Source organism: Rhinoraja longicauda, chromosome 5 (genome assembly GCF_053455715.1).
Source record: "Rhinoraja longicauda isolate Sanriku21f chromosome 5, sRhiLon1.1, whole genome shotgun sequence".
NCBI lineage: Eukaryota > Metazoa > Chordata > Chondrichthyes > Rajiformes > Arhynchobatidae > Rhinoraja > Rhinoraja longicauda.
This window is the reverse complement of record NC_135957.1, coordinates 45,758,251-45,782,077: the sequence shown is the minus strand read 5'-3', so window position 1 is coordinate 45,782,077 and position 23,827 is coordinate 45,758,251. Positions and strand designations below refer to the sequence as shown.

General features: G+C 41.9%; 1 protein-coding gene across 5 annotated transcripts in view; it reads right to left on the bottom strand.

Moving 5' to 3' along the window:
* Nucleotides 1-23,827, bottom strand: part of msraa (methionine sulfoxide reductase Aa) — a 269,008-nt gene that overhangs the window by 202,401 nt on the left and 42,780 nt on the right. Inside the window, exon 1 of one of the 5 annotated variants that reach the window (XM_078399432.1) lies at nucleotides 8,520-8,830. The exons of 1 other annotated variant lie outside the window; for it this stretch is intronic. In XM_078399432.1, the coding sequence (XP_078255558.1) occupies nucleotides 8,520-8,634 (115 nt within the window). In that variant the 5' untranslated portion in view covers nucleotides 8,635-8,830. Of the gene's footprint in view, nucleotides 1-5,550; nucleotides 6,264-6,357; nucleotides 6,529-8,519; nucleotides 8,831-23,827 lie in introns of those variants that run through there. 3 more of the 5 variants (XM_078399434.1, XM_078399431.1, XM_078399430.1) reach the window with 3 other exon arrangements.

Sequence of the window (23,827 nt, the reverse complement as noted above, 5' to 3'; positions counted from 1 at the left end):
ATTGCCAACCAAGAAACTGCCAGATTAAGTTTTCATTAATCTCACTAAATTTGATACATCAAACTAAAAGGAGTACAAGCTGTTCCCAGTTCTCTTGTATTTTCTTCCAACAACCACCGAGGGGAAAACAAAAATCATACGAGTTTTCTACCAGACAATATGAATTTCTTATTCTACTAAAAAATATGAAGACAATTATACAAATTTTGGTGATGCCAAACATACTATTGAAAACAATGCAAGCAAAATATTGCAGGTAAAAATAGAAAAGACAGGTATGGTGCTCACAATATCAGAAATGTCTGCATCAGCTGACTGTCTCCCACCTGGACTGCTTTGTTCTGAAAGCAACACATTTAAACTTTGGGTAAATAATTTAAAGACTTCAGCCAAACTGAGTGCCTGGTCTTCACCAAATTGTTCGAACAAACATTGCGTGATTCCTACTTCTCGGACCAGAGCCGAGTATATATCTGTTAACTTTTCAGGATCTGAGGACCTTTCGGGAAATTAGTGAAGGCATTTAATTACCAAGGTCAGTGCAAAGTGGCCTTGTATATTCAGAACAGTTTGAGTGGACGTCATTATGGAACTTGCCTGACTTGAAAGATAAACAAAGTAGATTTTCCACCTGTCGGCAAGAATTGTCACCCTCATTTTAAAAGATGGGAATTGAAATTTTGATGAAATGGGCAAATGCTAAATCAATAATCTTCCCGCACCTGATGAAGAGTCATTGATCTGAAAAGTTAAGTCATACAGATATAAAGCAGGGAAACAGGCATTCGGTCCACCATATGCATGCTAGTCTCCAAATAACCAACTATATGAATCCCACTTTCTAGCACTCTGATTATACTTTCCAAATGTTGTGAAAGTATCTGCCTCACAGGCAGAGTGGAATGTTTACTTTCTGTTCCCTCCACAGAATGCAGCCTGACCTGCTGGGTACATCCAGCACTTTGCTTTCTAGACCAATAAACTCCCAACCAATCTCCAATCCAAATACACAAAAATGCCTGTTTTTTGAAAAGTGAGGCCATGCTTTGGGAAGACGAACAGAAATGTAGTGGTTACTCAGACTATTCAATGGCAATCAATTATTATGCCTGACTGGGAGTATCCACCAACCAACTACCCAGCCAAAAATAACTGATAATTTGTGTGTCATGCCTTTTCTGCCGTTTAATTTTAAATCTACTAATAGATTAACGGACAACTGGACCAATAAATTTGAAATTTCTTCCAATTAAATAGAGCAAAGGCCGAAGACTTGTCTTTGGTCTTAATTTGACTATTCCAACCCAGTAGTGAACTTTCTCCACTTTCTAACTTCCGTAAACCCAAGGCCATCTGAAACCCAACTGCTTATGCCCCAACACTCAATTACCTATATTAGCTCCCAATAAAATGTCGACTTGTTTTCAAATCTTAAGATTTAAATCCTCTCCATCTCTGTAATCTCCTGAACCATATCTCTCCAATTATGGCTTTGAAAATCCCATATTTCAAATCATGCAATACCAATAGCTGTATTATTAGTTGGCAAAGGCCTAATCTCTGGAATTCCTTCCCTCAAGATCCATAGACTTAAAGAACCTCCTTAAAACCTCTGACCATGATTTGGTTATCTGTCCTGGTATTTCCTTATGTGACTGAAAAATCAGTCTTTATTTAATAATGCTATGAAATCTTTTGGGGTGTTGCAACATTAATAAGGCACTATATACATACTATTTGTTATTTCAGTTTTAATGTGTTACATCTTAAGCATATTTTCTTTTAAAACATACAATCAGCATGGTGTCATGAAAGTGGCCAAAAAGTTTCAAAACAATTATTGCAGCAAAAGATTGGTTCATTTTCGTGTGGAACTTTTGAAACATACTGATTATTTTAACCTGAATTGAAAGTTCCTAATACTTACTTTACATTTATGGACAGCAACATGTCAATCAAGGATGGCCTAACCATTCAGATGTAAACATGACAATAACTTTGCATGTCAAATCACGGCCAATGGAATTTAAATTGGATAAATATGAGGTGAAGCATTTTGGGCGAATTAATAAAACCAGATCATGCACAATGGAGTATTTAGGGACAGGGACACATTGGTATATAAATCTAAATCCAAATATTCTAAGAAATGGCAGTACAAGGAAGTGAAGAAAACAGATAATAGACTACAAGAGCAGGGTGATTAAGGTACCACTTTATAAAACATTAGTTAGACCACAGCTGGAGTATCGTGTGCTGGTGTAGTATTGCTGATACAATAAGAAGAACAAGATTTCACAGAAAAGTGTGCAGAAGAGATTCGCCAGGATGTTGCAAGTAATGGGGCATCTTGTTATAAGGAAGGACTGGATAGGCTGGGCTTGTTTTCCTTGGTGAAATTTGCTGAGTTAATCCAGGGCGAGGGAAGATTTGATTGAGGTATTCAAAATTATAAGATCATTGACAGGTAACAGAAAACATTTCACATGATTGATGTCTAAAACCTGTGAGCATAGGTTTAATGAAGACACAAGGAACTGCAGATGCTGGAATCTTGCTCAAAATACAAAGTGCTGGATTAACTCAGCAAATCAGGCAGTATCTGTGGAGGGGATAGGTGACATTACAACCCTTTTTCAGACATTGTAATAAGGGGAGAACCCTGGAAAAGAGAGGTGAGAGAAGGACAAAGCCTGGTAAGTGATAGGTGGTTGAAGAACGTGACAATGTCTAGACATAAAAAGGAGACAAAAGGATATCAGATAAGAGAAGAGGTGAAACATAAAGCCAGAGGGAGGGATATCGGTGGAAGGAGATGGCAGTGGGGAGAGGGACAGGATAATGGGAGATATGGGTGCGCACAGGGGGACTGAAGGCATACAAACGAGAGACAGTAGTAGAGATATTACTTAAAAGTGGAGAATTGAGTGTTCATACCATTGGGTTGTAAGCTACCCAGGTGGAATATAAGGAGCTGTTCCTCAGGTTTGCATGCTACCTGATCTGCTAAGCTACTCCAGTGCTGTGTGTTTTGGGCATAGTTTTAAGGTAAGTAAAATGTTTAAGGGGACGGAGAATTTTTTCATTCAGAGGACAACTTTAATATGGAATGCATCACTTGAAGGGATAGTGATGGCAGAAATTCGTAGGCCCCAAGAGCCTGTTTCTATGCCATATCGTGCTGAGTTTGCCTTCATTAAGATCACCAATACTTAATATATTTAGAAAATTATCAAATCAGTTTTTATGAATGCATAAATAAACATATTTTAAAATAATCACAAAACCCTGATTTGCTGATTATAATGGAGAAAATGCAGGAGAGATTCGTAGGAATGTTGCCTGGACAACTTGTGCAATTTAGAGAGATTGAATAGGCTGGAACTGTTTTCTCTGGAACTAAGTGGGCTGAGGGGGTGACATTATAGAGGTTTATAACATTATGAGGGACACCTATGGGATAGATAACGTCTTTTTCCCCCAGGGTAGAAGAGTCCAAAACTAGAGGGCAGATTTTTAAGTGAGAGTGAAAGCTTTAAAATGAATCTGAGGAATGCTTTTTAACAAAATGTGTAGTGGAAGTGTGGAATGAGTTGCCAAAGGAGGTGGCAGAGGTGGACACAAATACAATACTTACATTGTATGGACAGGTACATTGATTAGAAAGGATTAGAGTGCTATGGACGAGGCACAGACAAATGGAATTAGCAATAGATAGACCTTGGTTTGCATGCATGAGTTGGGCCAATAGAACTGCTTCTGTACTATATAACTATGAATCTCTATGAATCTAAGTTCAGTCTGTGGGAATGTAAATGAGTGCAATGTTGGAATGTCCAAATGTAACTCATAGGAGACAAATGTAATGCAGGAAAAAGCGATAAAACCGTGTATGTCTGTATAAAACTTGAGAGTCTTCAAGGTACAACAGAAGTCTTTATTACAGTAACTCAATGCTGGCAGCAAGACAACTAAAATGGCTGCAACCACACGATCTGACTGAACACTCCACACTGTGTACAGCCAAGATAACTATGTACAAAACATCTCCCTTTGTCCTGTGCAGCGCCACCTGCTGCACAGGAGGAGCAACGGGTCCTCCCACCCCACACGGTCCACCAAACATCACAGAGACTAAATGTTGAGAAAGAAAATATGAACAGGCAACATAGTACCACCTATATCCTTCCTTTGTCCCACCCCCGACATCAGTCTGAAGAAGGGTCTCGACCCGAAACGTCACCCATTCCTTCTCTCCCGAGATGCTGCCTGACCTGCTGAGTTACTCCAGCATTTTGTGAATAACTAATAACTCTCTGGCTTAATTATGGAAAGATGTGTTTAGGCTACTCAATCTTTAGATGAGTGACAACTTGAAATGATTGACCAGAGTCGTGAGTGGCGTTGCTTAGCATAAAGTCTTTTAGAGGAATGAAGGAAAAATCATCTAAAAGGGCTGTCTGAGACATTGGCGGCAACACCCGAGAACAACCCTTGTAACTAGGGATCTGGGTTTGAATTTCAAAGATGGGCGACACAGTGGCGTAGTGGTAGAACTACTGCCTTTTCGCGCCAGTGACCCAGGTTCGATCCTGACTATGGGTGTTAGTCTGCATGTTCTCCGCGTGACCTGCCTGGGTTTTCTACGAGATCTTCAGTTTCCTCCCACACTCCAAAGACGTACAGGTTTGTAGGTTAATTGGCTTGGTATAAATGTAAAATTGTCCCAAGTGGGGGAGGGGTAATGTTAATGTACAGGAATGGCTGGTCGGCACGGACTTGGTGGGCCGAAGGGCCTGTTTCCACGCTGTAACTCTAAACTAACTAAACTAAAGACTAGCCCCTATCAGCAGAGTGAATTTAGTCAATTCATAAATATGGGTAGTATCTGAGTCCAAGTTGTGAGTCTGGCGCGTGAGTTTAGGAAGTGATAAGCTGAAACAGTCAGTCAAATGAAAAGTTCTTAGAAGTCTGTGGTTTGCATGCATATTTAAGTAACTCGAATGCTAATAACGATTAAATTGTACTAAACCTTGGTTTAGCGTCTTTTGTTCAATATTCCAGTTGATATTCTATGGAGATAATAGTTAGAGGCATCTTAATGTGCTTTTGTTTTCAACTTTTTAGAATTCCATTGGACTCCGGAATAATACTGTTATTTCAACTAAGTCCCACTGCAAATCCATCAAGGGACTTGAAAAACGAAGAAAAATTTGTAAAGATTCATCTGCATAACAGGCATAATTTCCAATCTAAGTCTGAGGAAGGGTCCCGACCCAAGACATAGCCCATCCATGTCCTGCAGAGATGCTGCCTGACCCGCTGAGTTACTACTCCAGCACTTTGCGTCTAACCTCTCCTACGATTGTTACTGTATGTGGAAAGTATATGGAATCACATTCTAAAATTGATCAAATACAAACTCCATAACGAAAAAGTTAACACTCTCCAAAATGAAAAGCAGAGCTCGTGTTTATAAATGTAATCAGATTTGGCAACTGCAGTTACACGAAACAAAAACAAAACCTCACAGATGTTGTTCCATCTAACCTGGGGTTGAATTACACAACTCGTGTGCTGCTCTTGCCTCAGTGGGCGCTCTGAGAATGGCGAGTGAGGCGCGGCAACGGTTTATCTCGCTGATAAATCGAGCTCGGCGGTTGTGCGCGAGCATGGTGGAACGTCAGGCGGTCAAAGTCAGCAGGAGCTCCGGGAAACGTTCCAGCGATCAGGCGGAGCTGCCGCAAAGTCCGTCCTCCTAATGCAACGACTGCGTTGCCAATGCAAACGTTGCGATCATTACCGCAAAGCCCGTTCCAGACAGCACCAGTTGCTTTCGGAATAAAAACGAGACGATTGGAAAGTATTCGAAATCGACTGAAGTTAAATGTGTATAACAAAGATAGTTGAGGAGCAAGATAGAGCACTCGACTCTAAAAAACGTAGACGGGAATGGGTAAATTTCAGCGCCATTTTAGTTGTCAGATTTTGTGTGGGCAGTGTTCATAACTCTGCGATTTCTTCGTATATAAAATGTTGGCAAACAATTATTTTTGTTCAGCTTCTTGGATAAGTTGATAGTGGACATTTATAACTATTTCTTGAAGAGTTGCTGCTTCGTGATCTTTAAACTTTGGATGATACTAATTGAATATTTGCACTAGAGATCCACTGTCTGTATCAGGCCAATTGATCACATTTAATGAACTGTTCTTTGCTTTCTCTGTTAATTTTCATTTCACCTCCACGAGCTGAATCTCTTTTTGTTTTATTTTACAAAGTTATGGAAGCAGAGATTAGGCATTTGCAAACAATAGAACTCTACTGTATTCACAATATAATTGAAAAGACATTTACCTTAATACTTTGAGCCAAGAAAATTTGAATTAGTGAATTGATTATTTAAAAACCCTTGACATGACCAAAGCTGTCTGACGTGGTAAAGAAGCATGAATCCAGTTCAAATAGACAGTGTTGGAGTAAACCACTGGGTCAGGCAGCATCTCTGGAGAAAAAGGATGGGTGATGTTTCAGGTTGGGACCCTTCTTCAGACAAGGGTGTGGGGGGGGTGGGGGGGGGGGTGAAGAGCTGGTATAAATCAGGACCTGATCTTTTCATTGGTTAGCTGATATGCGAAACAGTGCAACCCTGTATATCTCGCACACAAAATGATGTAAATCTTACCATGAATGACAGAAATAAAAAGTGTTATCCTTGTTTAAAGTTCATTTTTGAATGATGTAAAATTGAAGTGGGTTGGTGCAATATACTGCTAACCCACAAATGTGTCGTTATGAGATATTCACATTTGAAAAATCCATAAATCACAACAAAAAAACAAGAAGGTGTCTATGTTATTTGACCAACTTATCGGTTTAATTTAAATATGAAATTTTTACAGGTTGTAGGGTACTGGGTAAGGATCGTGTTAATGCATGTAACTCATTTTTCACAAAAGTGAGGGTTAGCACTATATTGCACTGACCCTCTCAATTATGATAAATTCAAAACTAAACTATGGTAGCAATGTACATTACTCATGTCTAAAGCTAGCACTTCTGTATCAGTGTAGGTATGTATGCATTACATTTTATTACACTACTATAGAATGAATAGAATGAAAAAATATCTTGACTGGCGGCACGGTAGCGCAGCGGTAGAGTTGCTGCTTTACAGCGAATGCAGCGCCGGAGACTCAGGTTCGATCCTGACTACGGGTGCTGCACTGTAAGGAGTTTGTACGTTCTCCCCGTGACCTGCGTGGGTTTTCTCCGAGATCTTCGGTTTCCTCCCACACTCCAAAGACGTACAGGTATGTAGGTTAATTGACTGGGTAAATGTAAAAATTGTCCCTAGTGGGTGTAGGATAGTGTTAATGTGCGGGGATTGCTGGGCGGCGCGGACTTGGTGGGCCGAAAAGGCCTGTTTCCGCGCTGTATATATATGATATGATATGATATGTGTTCATAGTTATTTTATTCACAATATTAGGATTTCTGGAAATAAATTTGATGTCACTGATTGCAAATGTGTATGGGTAGGAAATGAAATGTATGTGAGAGAACAGTGATCATGATAGGGAGAACCATGTGCTGAGAAGTGTGTGCATGACTGATATATATGTCATGCACACACTTCTCAGCACATGGTATATACAGAGAGAGATTGAAAGAAAAAGGTTGCTAAACATAATTAGAGGAAATCACAAGAAAGAAACTAGAGATATGTGTGTGTGTATACACCTATATATATATATACACACATAAACCATAAAGGCGTGAAAAGTAAGATAACGAGAGAAATAGAGTGTTGCTTTAAATCAAAGTTGCTTATGATCCATGAGAAGGAACTTTGAGATCTATGTATCTCTATCTTGCCTCTCACACACAAACACACACTCATATATATATGTATATGTCTAGTAAGTTAAATTTGTGCAGTGTGTGTTTGAGCAATACAAGGGAAACTGCACAAAAGAGGGGGCTGGGGAGGGATGGGAGGGAAATGGGCAGAAACAGTAAGAAATAATAAAATCAGAGAAATTAAGCAGGGGAAAAACATTAAAAAATAAAAAATAACGAAAAAATGTGAGTTGATAGATGAGATATTTTCTGCATTTTAATGGTATCACACATACTGTTCCCCCACAACACTGATGACACTGCGAGAGGCATAGCGAACGGCGGGTTTTGCCTACTAAAATGGCGGACTACACGCTTCAGTATATAAGAAAATAACTGCAGATGCTGGTACAAATCGAAGGTATTTATTCACAAAATGCTGGAGTAACTCAGCAGGTCAGGCAGCATCTCAGGAGAGAAGGAATGGGTGACGTTTCGGGTCGAGACCCTTCTTCAGACTTGGGTCTCGACCCGAAACGTCACCCAATCCCCTTCTCTCCTGAGATACTGCCTGACCTGCTGAGTTACTCCAGCATTTTGTGGATAAACACACTTCAGTATAGGCGATTTCAACGGAGTGGTCCATCTTGCTCCACTCTATTATCTTTGGTGTGTACCTGAAACTTTGACTGCTTCATTTCTCCCGAGACAGGCTTGCTCTTTCGTGGAAATTTCATGCCGGGACGTCATTAGCGCTGTTCTTCCGAGGATAAAGTAATGCCAGAATTGCATCGTACGGAAGGAAAGTCGTGTGAGAGTTCAACCTCACCTAACCCGTCCCAGAATTGATCCTTACGTGATCTTGTACACATGCCCGTTTCTGGTCCGGGGTGGTACCCGTGTCATATTTTGTTCTTTTTATAGGAGAGGACCGGTGAATGTTAGTATTTTTTCGAGAAAATAAGTCGTGAGTTTTTATGATCAAAAGGTTTATTGAAGAAAAAGCAACAGTTTGAATACCATCTGATTAAGCAAACTAGTAGTTCAGAACAGGGAGGGTTCCCCAGCGGCGACCTGCGAATGCGGAAATGATACTGTTGATTTTACGTGTTTACTAGGTCATGACGTAAGAAAGGGAATTAATTAGAAAAAGAAGATGGACGCAAAGAGCTGGAGTAACTCTGTCAAAGTTGGCATCTCTGGAGAAAAGGAATAGGCGACGTTTCGGGTCGAGACCGTTTCTTCATTCTGAGAGACAGGGGAAAGGGAAACGAGAAACATAGGCGATGATGTAGAGAGAGATATACAGAACAAACAAATTAAAGATATGCAAAAAAGTAACGATGATAAAAGGAAACAGGTAAAAACGAGTTATCGACAATGAAACTCACCAGGACGACAGTGAAACTAATACAACGACTAGGATGGGGGAGGGGCGGAGAGAGAGAGGGGATGCAAGGGTTACTTGAATTTAGAGAAATCAATATTCATAGCTGCCCAAGCAAAATATGAGGTGCTGTTCCCCCAATTTGTATTTGACTTCACTCTGACAGTGGAGGAGGCCCAGGGCAGAAAGGTCAGTGTGGGAATGGGAAGGGGAGTTAGTGTTTGGCAACCGGGAGATCACAAAGGCCCAGGCAGACTGAGCAAAGGTGTTCAGCAAAACGATCGCCCAGTCTACGTTTGGTCTCACCGATGTACGAGTCCACACCTGGAACAATGGATACAGTAGATGAGGTTGGCGGAGATACAAGTGAACCTCCGCCTAACCTGCCAGGACAGAGTTAAGGGTGGAGGTATTGGGACAGGTGTTGCATCTCCTGCAGTTGCAGGGGAAGGTACCTGGGGAGGGGGTGGTTTGGGTGGGAAGGGATGAGTTAACCAGGGAGTTGCGGAGGGAACACATCGGCGAGAACAAAGGTAGAATGAAAACGTCAACCTATTCCTTTTCTCCAGAAATGCTAGCTGACCCGTTGTTACTCCAGCTTTGTGTATCTATCTTCAGTTTAAACCATTATCTGCAGTTTCTTCCTACATAATTAATTAGAAAAGATCAGTTGTCATTTATACAAGTATCTTTCAAGATTCCTCGTTGAATATCTGTAGATTTGTTCTGAACTCTACTAGCCATTAGCAAGCCTTAATTTATTTCACGTCTGCTCCATCATCTCCAGCATCACCTGAAAAGTTTTTTTTGTTCAAGCCTTGCAGCAGCCTACCACCAGTGCTTCACCAGACTCATGCATTTCATCAAAATTGGAGTTAGAAGGGTGAAGAAATAGGTAAAGAATATATCACACTCCATTCATTTAAACTAAATCATGACATTTGTGTGCTTTGAGGTGTTATGAAGGTGTTATCTTTACTGAGGAAGGCTCCATATTTGACAGATGTAATTGGGATAGACCCCTGGGCACTTGTGTTAACCCCCTGCTGTGACCCCTGCAAATATTTCAATGTTTCTGGAGCTCCTCCATTTTGGCACATCCACTTGTACTGCTACACTAACAATGGCCAGATTCTTTCAGCCTCTTCTTTGTGCTGAGACAGTCCACAATATGGCTGCTAATTGTGCTGCAGAGCACCCAACGTTTTCTCTCTGAATCTAAAAGACCTTCTTTCTTGTATTACAAAACTATATATGCCTTCCTTTTGTTATTCTGATCTTGTTATGCTGTCTTAATTGTTGCACGCTACCCATTTACGTAATGAGAATATCTTTACAATTTTATCGTGAGCAAAGAATAGGTTGCCTTAATAATCAGCATTGTCAATTTTGAGTAGAATTACAAGAGCTGGGGGAGATATTAAATTAAAACTTCTTATCCATTTTTATTGAAGAGATCATGCTAACAGAGGAATTGAGGCAGAGGAGTTGTGATGTCTGGGATGGCAAAAAAGGAGGTATTGTCAGTTTTGAAGTGCATTAAAGTGGACATATCTCCAGGGCATAGACATAGACATAGAAAATAGATGCAGGAGAAGGCCATTTGGCCCTTCGAGCCAGCATCGCCATTCATTGTGATCATGGCTGAACATCCACAATCAGTAACCGGTGCATGCCTTCTCCCCATATCCCTCAATTCCGCTAGACTGTAGAGCCCTATCTAACTCTCTTTTAAATTCATCCAGTGAATTAGCCTCTACTGCCTTCTGTGGCAGAGAATTCCACAAATTCACAACTCTCTGGGTGAAAAAGTAATGGCCTCCCCTTTATTGTTAGACTGGCCCCTGGTTCTGGACTCCCCCAACTGGTAACATTTTTCCTGCATCTAGCTTGTCTAGTCCTTTTATAATTTTATACGTTTCAATAAGATCCCCTCTCATCCTTCTAAATTCCAGTGAATACAAGGCCAGTCTTTCCAATCTTTCCTCATATGACAGTCCCACCATCCTTGTGAATCTTCGCTGCACTGCCTCAATAGCAAGGATATCCTTCCTCAAATTAAGAGACCAAAACTGCACACAATACTCCAGATGTGGCCCCACCAGGGCCTTGTACAACTGCAGAAGGATCTCTTTACCCCTGTACTCAAATCCTCTCGTTATAAAGGCCAACATGCCATTAGCTTTCTTCACTGCCTGCTGTATCTGCATGTTTACTTTCAGTGACTGGTGTACAAGGACACCCAGGTCTTATTGCACTTCCCTTTTTCCTAATCTGACACCATTGAGATAATAATCTGCCTCCTTGTTCTTGCCACCAAAGTGGATAACCTCACATTTCTCTACATTATACTGCATCTGCCATGCATCTGCCAACTCACTCAACCTGTCCAAGTCACCCTGCAACCTCCTAACATCCACTACGCACTTCACACTGACACCCAGCTTTGTGTCATCTGCAAATTTGCTAGTGTTACTTTTAATTCCATCATCTAAGTCATTAATATATATTGTAAATAGTTGCGGCCCCAGCACCGAGCCATGCGGCACTCTGCTCGCCACTGCCTGCCATTCTGACAGGGACCCGTTTATTCCTACTCTTTGTTTGCTGTCTGCCAACCAATTCTCTATCCATGTCAATACCCTACCCCCAATACCATATGCTCTAATTTTGCCCACTAATCTCAATAGACAATAGGTGCAGGAGTAGGCTTGTCGGCCCTTAGAGACAGCACCGCCATTCACTTTGATCATGGCTGATCATCCATATTCAGTACCCCGTTCCTGCCTTCTCCCCATATCCCTTGACTCTACTATCTTTAAGAGCTCTATCTAACTCTCTTGAAAGCATCCAGGGAATTGGCCACTGCCTTCTGAGGCAGAGAATTCCACAGCTTCACACCTCTCTGAGTTGAAAAGTTTTTCCTCATCTCCGTTCTAAATGGCCTACCCCGTATTCTTAAACTGTGTCCCCTGGTTCTGGACTCCCCCAACATCGGGTACATGTTTTCTGCCTCCAGCGTGTCCAATCCCTTAATATTCCTATATGTTTCAATAAGATCCCTTCTCATGCTTCTAAATTCCAGAGTATAAAAACGCAGTCGCTCCAGTCTTTCAACATACGACAGTCCCGCCAATCCTGGAATTAACCTCATGAACCTACGCTGCACTCCCTCAATAATAAGAATGTCCTTCCTCAAATTTGGAGACCAAAACTGCACACAATACTCCAGGTGTGGTCTCATTAGGGCCCTGTACAATTGCAGAAGGACCTCTTTGCTCCTATTCTCAACTCCTCTTATTATGAAGGCCAACATTCCATTTGCTTTCGTCACTGCCTACTCTACCTGCATGCTTACTTTCAGTGACTGATGAACTAGGACACCCAGATCTTATTATCTTATTATACTTCCTCTTTTCCTAACTTGACACCATTCAGATAATAATCTGCCTTCCTGTTCTTACCACCAAAGTGGATAACCTCACATTTATCCACATTAAACTGCATCTGCCATGCATCTGTCCACTCACACAACCTGTTCAAGTCACCCTGCATCCTCATAGCATCCTCTTCACACTGCCACCCAGCTTTGTGTCATCTGCAAATTTCCAAATTTACTTTTAATCCCTTCATCTAAATCATTAATGTATATTGTAAATAGCTGCGGTCCCAGCACCGAGCCTTGCGGTACCCCACTAGTCACTGTCTGCCATTCTGAAAGGGACCCATTTATCCCTACTCTTTGTTTCCTGTCTGCCAACCAATTTTCTATCCATGTCAGTACCCTACCCCCAATACCATGTGCTCTAATTTTGCCCACTAATCTCCCATGTGGGACCTTATCAAAGGCTTTCTGAAAGTCCAGGTTCACTACATCCACTGGCTCTCCCTTGTCCATTTTTCTGGTTACATCCTCAAAAAATTCCAGAAGATTAGTCAAGCATGATTTCCCCTTCGTAAATCCGTGCTGTCTTGGAATAATCCTGTTACTGCTGTCCAAATGTTCTGCAATTTCTTCTTTTATAATTGACTCCAGTATCTTCCCCACCACCGATGTCAGGCTAACTGGTCTATAATTTCCTGTTTTCTCTCTCCCTCCTTTCTTAAAAAGTGGGTTGTGTGGGAATTGTGGGAACTGGAAGCAAACCGGAGATAACCACCCTGGATCCTGCTTTTCAGCCTTCTTCCAAGTTCTCTAAAGTCACGTTGCAAAAATCTCTTTCCTCTTCTTCCCGACATCATTTGTGCCAACATGCACCACCATTTCCAGGTGCTCACCTTCACCTTGGAAGATGCCCTGTAATTGGTCCGTGATGTCCTGAATCCTGGCACCAGGGAGGCATCACACTATCCTTGAATCCCGCCTGTTGCCGCAGAAACCCCTGTCTGAACCTCTCACTATGGAGTCCTCTACTACCACAGCTCTGCCTGATGTCTGTCTCTCTGCTTTGCTTCAGCGCCACTGTCTGACTCGCAGACCTGTCCGTCGCTCAGACTGTCTTCTATCCCGACAGCTTCCAAGAGGGTGAACCAGTTTTCAAGAGGTACAACCCCCAGGGTCTCCTGTACTCCAAGCTTCCTTCCTGTCCTCATAGTCACCCACCTTCTCTCTTCCGGTATCTTCGGTGTAACGATCTTGCTGCAGGTCCTGTCCAGGAAACCGGATGATCCTGAGGTCATCCAGTTGCCTCTCCAGTGCCCCAACACGGCCCTTCAGGAACTGGACCTGGACACACTTTCCACAGTTGTAGCAGCCAGAGGCACCAGCAGTGTCCCTGACCTCCCACATCCTGCAAGCATACACTGAATCAGCTGACCTGTCATTTCTTCACTGCGTCTCACCCTGACCAAATGCATCTTTCAACCTTGTGGGAATCTAGCGAGGAAATTGCAGAGGCCTTTGCAAAGATATTTGCACTATCTTAAGCCACAGGTGAAGTTCTGGAAGACTGGATGGTGGTTAATGTTGTACCATTATTTAAGAAGGGCAGCACGGACAAGCTAGAGAATTACAGACTGATGAGCCTGACATGTGGTGGAAAAGGTGCTGGAGGGGGATCTTAGGGACAAGAACTATCAGTATGTCAATAAGCAAAGACTGATGAGGATTAATCTGCATAGCTTTGCATATAAGAAATTCAGTCTCATAAATATGACAGAGTATTTTGAGAAGGTCACCAAGAGGTTGTTTTTCTGATTGAAGGCCTGTGACCTGTGGTGTGCTGCAGGGGGGGGGGGGGTCAGTGCTGTGTCTGCTGCTGTTTATTATATGCATTAACAATTTGGATGACCATATAGTAAAAATTGTGTGTCGTAAATTAGAGATGACACCAAAATTGGTGGTATGGTAGGCAATGTGGAAGGTTATCTAAATTTACAAGTTCTAGATCATTTGGGAAGGTGGGCCAAGGAATAGCAAATTAAATTTAACTATGACAATTGTGAGGCAGTATGCTTTGGGTAGAATTTAAATAGTAAATAGCAGAGCCCTAGAGGGTATTGATAATGGAGAACAGGAGTCCAGGTGCATGATTCCCTAAAAGTGGTGAATCAAATGGACAGTGTGGTCAAGAAGATATTTGGCATGCTTGCTTTCATTGGAAAAAGTATTGTCCCAAAATTGGGACATCATGATAGAGCTAAACAAGTCATTGGCGAGACTAAATTTGGAATACTATGTTCAATTCTGTTTGCAGGAAAAATGCCATTAAATTGGAAAGGGTGCAGAAGAGATTCACCGATGTTATCAGAGTTTGTGCACATAGGTAGAGATTGGAAAGCCTGAGGCTTTTTCTTCTTTGGAGCTTAGGAGGCTGAGGGTGAGGTGTAGAAAATCATTAGGGGCACGGATAAAGTAAACACTGCCTATCTAGGCTTCAGGTGAGAGGTGAGAAAGATTTACGAGGGACCTCAGGCAACTGTTTTCATTCCAAGAGGAAGCTACAGAAGGGGATACACTTACGACTTTTAAAGGACATTTGGAAAGATACTGTGTAAGTATAGAAAGGGTTTTGAGGGATATGGACCAAATTCAGGCACATGGGATTTGCGCAGTATTTGGTCGGCATGGATGAGGTGGACCTGTTTCCTTGCTGTCCAGCTCAATGACTCTACATTGAGCTTTAAGTACAACAAATAAAACAATTTAAAGAAACATTTACGATGAATGAAATCCAGGATTTCTTAGTATTCATGTAACAATGCATTTTGTCCAAAAATAATATCACTTTGATAGGACTATGGCAAAAAAAGTTACATTTGTTTAATCATTATCAATTAATAGATATGATCATTGCAAATTTCATAACATTGAATTGTGTCCTGTTTTTCATTATGACAATTATAATTGGACATCTCCAAGTAATTTAAAATTTCAACTCCCATCACTCATTTCCCTTTTCCTCCCTCTGCTCATCTCCCACACCTCCCTGTTCCCTTCTACCCACAATCCCTCCCTTTGGTTACACATTTCTTTCCCACCTTCTTTTCTTATGAGATTCCCAATTTGCACTCTTTTTTTTATCTTTGCCTTCTCTCTCTCCCACCTTTCTCATCAACCCTCCACCTATCATTAGCTCTTGCTTCACCCCTGCTCTTCACCTCTTTCCCCTCTACTTCATCAGTCTGAGGAAAGGTCCCGACCCGAAATGTTGTCTGTCCACTTCCTTCCAAAGAAGCTGTCTGACCTTCTGAATTTTTCCAACAGTTTGTTTTTTTCTTTTCGATTCAGGCATCTGCAGTCTCAATATTATAAATCTAGCATTTATTCTTCAACCTTTATATTGTGCATTTTAACATTTCAAATGATATCATTATGGTCATCCAATCTAATCCTATTTATTTATTCCATTGAAACCTCCTAAGTCAACATCCAAGGCAGGGGCAGTGTCACATTGTTCACTACTAGTGCCTGAGGACCAAGGACAGTATGTGTGTGGGGGATGGGGGTGAGGGAGGGGGCGGGGGCAGTTTCCCAATGTGCCATTTAATAGCCTGTGAATAAATGAAGAACTGATTTTCATATTGTGCTCAGTAATTTTCATTTTCAGATCAAAGTCCAGAAATCACTGCAGGCAAATGCTTAACATGTTTATATGGTATTCCTTTATCCATTTTAATAGAGTAATAACCAATTTGAAGTAATTAAATGGTGGACTGGGAGCCATTCATCCAGAAACCTCAAGCAGTTACTTCTAAGTTCAACAATTCTTTGTGATAAACTAAATAGAAAGAGTTAAGAAATAGTATTTTGATATTAATACACTGTCCCACATATGAAACTCACAGCGATCAGCCCAGTTTTGTGGAAGTACCAAAAATTGACGATTTTGCCTATTTATGTTTTGTCACCATTCTCAGTAAATTTGGGCATATTATTTAAAACATGCTTGCATTTGTATTTCTTGAATCAAGCTTAATTTGTACAAAATACCTGACTTTCTGATTACAGGATTTTAAGTTGGCATGGTACTAAATTCTGAGGTAGGAACTGACTATCCATTTCTCAAAAGTTAAAATGGAGCAGTTCCATTCAAAAAATAATCATTGTCTGTTTTTCTTGCAAATCCCTTTGATTTTTTTCTAATTAGAGGTTTCCAATCCATGACAGAACAACATAGTTCCAAGTGTGAATGTTACCCTTCTCTAGCCTTCTTAACCTATGTAGTTATGGATGACTACAACATCCTTCTCCACGCTCTGCTGTATAAATTGGCATTGTACCTGCTCTTGCTTATGTTCTTTCTTATTAGATTAAACTCAGTGCAGGGATTCTGTTCCTGTATCTGATTTGTTAAATTTGGATTTTACACATTCCCTTCTCACGTATTGGTGCTTGCATTAGAGAGAAAATATCCAGTTCTTCACAATTTTTGATTTATTTTCCCTCTAAACACCAAGAGGACAGTGACCCCCCACCTCCAAACCTTGCCCCTGCCAGGATCAATTTGTCAAACCTTTCATCGTTGCTGTAAATCTGACAACTTAGTGCAATAGATTATCAAGACCTGGATACAGCACTATAATCTTAATCCCTAACAAATAATTTTAGAAATTTAACAATACTTCTTTGTTTTCAGATTTCATGTGTCTCATTAAATCTCAATTATTTCCTTAATATGTTTTATATCTTTCCTCCCATCTTTAATTATCTTTAAATGTTTTGTTATATTAAAAGTACTATATAAGTATAAGTCTTTGTCGCTATAGTTTAGAAGTTGGGTCCCCAGTAGGCCAATATATTGACGCAAGATGGAAATCAGGCTTTTTCAACCTTGAAAGAAATTGAATCCAGCTACAATTAATTGACAGAATTTGACAAGTGCAAGTGATCAAGCATAATGAAGAAGGCAGAGCGTGTGAGTAGAGGCAAGCCACATCTTTGTAATTCAAGGGATTTTCTTGTGGTCCACAACCAACTGAACTTTGAGGAACTGGAATTCTTTAATATTAATGAAAAGTCAGGATGATTAATGAGGAACCTAACAGGTGTAGGAGCCCAGTTAATGGCTACCTCCATTTGTTGGAATGACAGAAATGCATGCAAACTTTTGTATATCTTTCATTGTTTTACTCCTCTGCAGCACCAGTGCTCAAATGAAAAGTTGTCAAGAGTTATAAGATGGTGGGCAACACCTGTCAGCTGCAGACATCTTGCCTTTGGCTGCTGTTGCTGCAAGATGATGGGGACATTAAATTGTTAATTTAGGTGAAAGAATCTGTGTTTGCCGTAGGAATGGGAGCTCTAGTAGTTTATACAATTAGACATCGTATGCTTCTGCCAGATTAAGCTTTGTGTGAAGTGATTCTTAGCCTCCATGGCCCTGAGAAATCCAGAAATTCTGACAAATCTATTGGCACTCTTGGTAATTTGTTTGAGTACATAGAACAGTTGTTCAAATTAAGGTATCCTGGTAAAGTGGGAATTAGGTCATTGTGTTATAAAGAAATGCACAACAATTTCAGTGTTCCGATAAAAGTCCCCAATGGCTCCCTTTGATGAATCCAAGTAATAGAAATTAGGGATTTTGGTAAATTCTCTGTACATACTGTGGGCCTTGGCTCACATCTTCTTTACAGCATTGAACGAGAAATCGAAAGCTTCAAGAATAAAGCACTCGCTTTGAGACTGAGATTCTGGGATAAATCGTGGCAGCTGTGCTGGGATCAAAAGTCCTGCTGGATCACTCATGCAAAACTGGTCTGGTTGTGCCTGATTAATCTGCTTTTTCTTCAAGCCTCCTTCCATTCCTCCATTTCCTATATATATATTCTGTAAAGTGAGATTTCCTGTGGGAAGCAAAGTATGCAGTTATTAGTTAATTAATTTTCCTGAAATATAACTACTTCAAAGAAAATGCAGAATACACGGAAATGCTATCTGAATATAACATTGACATTGTTTCCCAAAACTTGGAATCAATCCCAAGAAAAGGTAAGTCTCCAAGAGAAATGGCAGCTCTGTAATTGAAAAGCAAAAATAAACTACCAACACTGGAACTGTGAAATCAAAATAGAAAATCCTGAAGATGTTCAGTGGTTCTGATAAAAAGTAAGTGACCTGAAATATTCACTCTGTTTCGCTCACCACAGATTCTGCCTGACCTTTTGAGTATTTACAGCATTTTGTTTGTATTTTATTTTGATAGTGTCCCTTTGATAAAGTCGCATTAAATAATGGGTCCTGATAAACTGTGTCTTTTAAATAAGGCATACAATCACAAGGGGAGATGGTGAGGTGAAAACAGCGGTGCTGAGGACATAATTATCCAAGTCCCTTCGCGTGCATGTGGCTGCCAATAGGGAACAAATGTATTTTCCAGCACATTTATTCCATTAAAACTTATTACCATTAAAATAACAAATATGTCAACATGTCATATCCTAACTAAAGGATTTGTGGCTCAATATCCCAGTAAATCTGTTCCTCAAAAATATCTTTTGTTTTACTTTACATTTATCAGCATTGAACTTGCATTGTTTCTTGTTGCACTATTTCAAAGGGCTTCTAACTAATGGAGCATGCCAATTTAGGAGAGATTGGGGGAACACAATGTGCTGGACATATTCTTATATTGGACCCAATTCTGTCAGTCCCTGGACATCAGGAACACCTTATCGGACTTGGGACCTTTCCCCTACCTTCTTGTCTTTGCTGCCTGCATTAATCACAATACAGGACCAAATGTCGACCTTACATAATGCAACCTGTAAACCTTCAGCTCTATCTCCTGATGATCTATTTAGACAGCAGGAGAACCTGTACGTGAGAAAGGAATGTGGATGAGAGAAAGAGGGAATAGGGGAAAGATGGGCAAGAGAGTGGGAGAAAGCTACCCTTAATTCTGTTAGGTTTCTGATGAAAATCTCTCTCATCCTCTCCTTAGAACCATTTTATAATCTCCCTCACTTAATTCTATCCTTTCTTTCACACCCTTCCACACTCCATTCCCTCCTCCCTCTCTCTCAGATCAACACCAGACCTGCACCCACCTAGTAGACTTTGCACTCCTCTCGCCAGGTTTCTTACTCCTCTTTCCTTGCAACATTTCAGGGAGGATTGGGTGTGCACAATAAAGAAAATAGAAATGCCAATTTAAAAACTAGATCTCTAGAAAAGAACGACAACAATGGTTAAGCTTTCCATGCTTATTTTCAAATGATACTTTAAATAAAACAGTTTAAATTTCAAGTGTGATGGTTGAAATGATTGAACTTAAAAGAATTCCCAGCTTGATGAAATATTCCATCAAACTCTTTTGCCATTTGGTTCATCTTATGTGTGTGAAATTGGTTTATTTGTTATTGAAAAATACCATTCCAAAATGGAAGTGGAAGATAATCTTGGCGTTATCTTCAGAAATCTCCTCACGAGTTAACATTCTTTGAAAAAGGTAGACACACTGACACATTCAAACTGGGAGTCAATACTTGTGCACGTGCAACTTATCGTGCAGTTAATTTAAAGTTAGTTACCTATTCAATTTTGGGTACATATCCAGAGTGTTGAGCATATGTTTATACTGTTTGGTGAATGGGCAAGATTGCAGAACCAAAGTTTGCAACTCCAAATTGAAGCTCAGCTAAAAAGTGTTAAAACCATTGCTTTATCGTTTGTTATTGTGCAATTTTGCTTGATCCTAATTTCTCATAACTCCATCTAATTAATATTATTAGAGCACATCAATATCATTGTTCAAGAAAAAATAAGAATAGGTTTCAATGCAGATAACCACGGATCATGTCAAAATCTATCACTTTGTCACAAGAAGCATATGATCGTGGATGGTTTTCTCTTCAGTAATGATGTTGATGTGCTCTAAAAATACTAACTAGGGAAACCTATACAATACAATACAGTATCCTTTATTGTCATTGTACAAGTACAACGAGATTTTGATTGTCACTTCCGCACGATGGCTGCCTCGCCTACAGTCTGTCTGTCCTTTTCAAACTCTTTTTGGTAAGTTTTAAAAGTTTGTGTAAATGTTCTCTGGTTTGTTTTATGTGGGGGGGTGGGAGAGGGGGTCGGGGGAAACTTTTTTTCAATCTCTTACCTTGCCGGGGATGCGATTGTTTTCCGGATCGTATCTCTGGTCGCTCTGCGGCCTAACATCACGGAGCTGGAGGTCTTGCCTGGGACTGACCTTGAGTCCCAGCGGGGGCGTGGACTTATCATCTGAGCCTGCGATCCCTTGCCTGGGATCGACGCTCCAATGCAGCCTGTAGACTTTAACATCAGGAGCTCACAGTCTCGGGTTGAGACCGGTCGGGTGCTCCAAAAGCTGCACGAGGTTCGACTGGTCCCGACCCAGGGTAGATTGCCGGCGCGGGGGAGCTGAGATCCCCCCCGATGAAGGAGCTTGATCGCCCCGACGAGGAAGGCTCGCCGCCGGCTATGGGAGTCAAGATCATCCCGTCAACGGAAGGTTAGAGTCCCCGACCGCTGGAGGACAAAGAAGGGAGTGATTTAACTTTTTTTCACCTTCTATCACAGTGAGGAATGTGGAGGAGTCACTGTGGTCGATGTTCATGTTAAAATTTATTTTGTGTGTCCTGTTGCTTTTTATTGTTATGACTGTATGGCAAATGAAGTTCCTCGTATGTTGCAAAACATACTTGGCTAATAAAGTTTTATTGTGATTGTGATATCGATGCTATCAAATCAAATATTTAAATAAATCACGGCGAACATGTAAACAACAAGAAGGTAGGGGGGAAAGGAAAAAGAAAAAGGGGGAACAAGGTAAAGTGCAAAAAAAGGTTCATGCAGGTGGTCAGTTGTGCCAGATGACCCTGGGGGCAGAGGCAGAGTCCACCCTCCCGATGTCCATTCCCTGGATGTTCACCGGTGTCGGGGGGACCTGGCTGCGCTTGCAGAAATCTACCACCTTCTCCCTGGTTTTCCCCGCGTTGATCCGGAGGCCGTTTCGCTGGCACCAATTCACACACTCCTTGATCAGTTCTCTGTATGCCCTGTCATCGTCAGCTGTGATGAGGTCGACGATGGCAGAGTCGTCAGAGAACTTCTGTAGATAGGAGTTTGCAGAGCTGAAGTCCGCAGTGTACAGGGTGAACAAGAATGGAGTTAGCACTGTTCCCTGCGGAACCCCTGTGCTGCAGACCACCATATCCGAAACATTGTCCTCACATATTGTGGTCGGTTGGTGTGGTAGTCCAGAATCCAGGATGTGAGGTGGTGATCCACTCCTGTGTGCTCCAGCTTGCCCCCCAGAAGCCCTGGCTGGATGGTATTGAATGCACTGGAGAAATCAAAAAACATGATTCTCACAAAATGCTGGAGTAACTCAGCAGGTCAGAAGAAGGACCTGAAGAAGGGTCTCGACCCGAAGCGTCACCCATTCCTTCTCTCCCGAGATGCTGCCTGACCTGCTGAGTTACTCCAGCATTTTGTGAATAAATACCTTCGATTTGTACCAGCATCTGCAGTTATCTTCTTATACAACATAATTCTCACAGTGCTATCCGACTTCTCCAGGTGCGAAAGAGCTCTGTTCTGTAGGTAGATGATGGCGTCCTCTACCCTGATGCGAGTCTGGTAGGCGAACTGCAGCGGACCCATTGATGGTCTCACCAGGAGGCGGAGATGGGCGAGGACCAGACGCTCCAGTGTCTTCATCAGGTGTAATGTCAGTGCCACCGGCCTGTAGCTGTTGAGTTGTACCATGCAGGATGTTTTCCACAGCCGTGGAACTCTCCCCAGTTTCAGGCTCAGATTGAAGACATGGTCCACTATCCCACACAGCTGGTCTGCACAGGACTTGAGGAGCCTCGAGCTGATGTCGTCCGGACCAGCCGCCTTCCTCACATTGATTTTCCTGAGCTCATTTCTCACCTGGTCTGTGGAGAAAGACAGATTGGAGCACAGGGGCTGGGTGCTCAGGGGTGTGAGAGGAGGAGGGTGTGTGGGGGGGGGGGGGGGGGGGATGGTGTGGGGGGAGGAGGTAGGGGTGGTGGGGTTGTGGCAGGAGAAACAGAAGAAGCAGAAGCAGTGGGTGGTGGCTGTGACCCAAGTGCTGTGGGAGGGGAGGTGGGGCAGTGTACTGGACATGCAGACAAGGGGGGCTGCAGCAGGGGTGACTGGACCGGGGGGGGGGGGGGGGGGTGAGGTGACTGATCAAACCTGTTGAAGAAAAGGTTCAGATCATTTACCCACTTCTGGACTTCCATGGCCCAGGAGTCCGTTTCCTTGTACCCAGAGATGGTTTTGAGGCCTCTCCAGACTCCACTGATGTTGTTCCTCTGCAGCTGGTCCTCCATCTTCTTCCTGTAGCTGTTCTTCCCCTGTTCATCTGAGGTAGTCTGCCAGTGCTAAATGTTCCACCCTTGTTATCCAATATCTCCAACAATGGTTTCGTTCACTATTCCCATTATGTCACTTGCATTTAGTTCCTTAGTGTCCTTGCAAATTTGTTAATAATATAAATTTATTTCCTTACCATCTCTCAGTGTTTCCATTATCCTTATGATTGTTTCACTGTCTTGAATAAGCTAGTTTTCTCTAGCCAACTAGTAGAAAGATCCACCCAAGGACCCCAACAGTCTTTTCAGGTGAGGCAGAGGTTCACTTGCACCTCCTCCAACCTCATCTACTGTATCCGCTGTTGCAGGTATCAACGTCTGTATATCGGCGAGACCAAGCGCAGGCTCGGCAATCGTTTCGCTGAACACCTCCGCTCAGTCCGCCTTAACCTACCTGATCTCTCGGTTGCTCAGCACTTTAACTCCCCCTCCCATTCCCAATCTGTCGTTTCTGTCCGGGCCTCCTCCATTGTAAGAGTGAGGCTCAGCGCAAATTGGAGGAACAGCACCTCATATTTCCCTGGAGTAGCTTACACCCAGCGGAATGAACATTGACTTCTCTAACTTCAAATAGCCCTTGCGTTCCCTCTCTCTCCATCCCCACCCCTTCCCAGTTCTCCCACCAGTCTCTGACTACATTCTATCGATGTCCCACCCACTCCCCTGACATCAGTCTGAAGAAGGGTCTCGACCCGAAATGGCACCCATTCCTTCTCTCCAAAGATTATGCCTGTTCCACTGAGTTACTCCAGCATTTTGTGAGTACCTTTAGCAGAA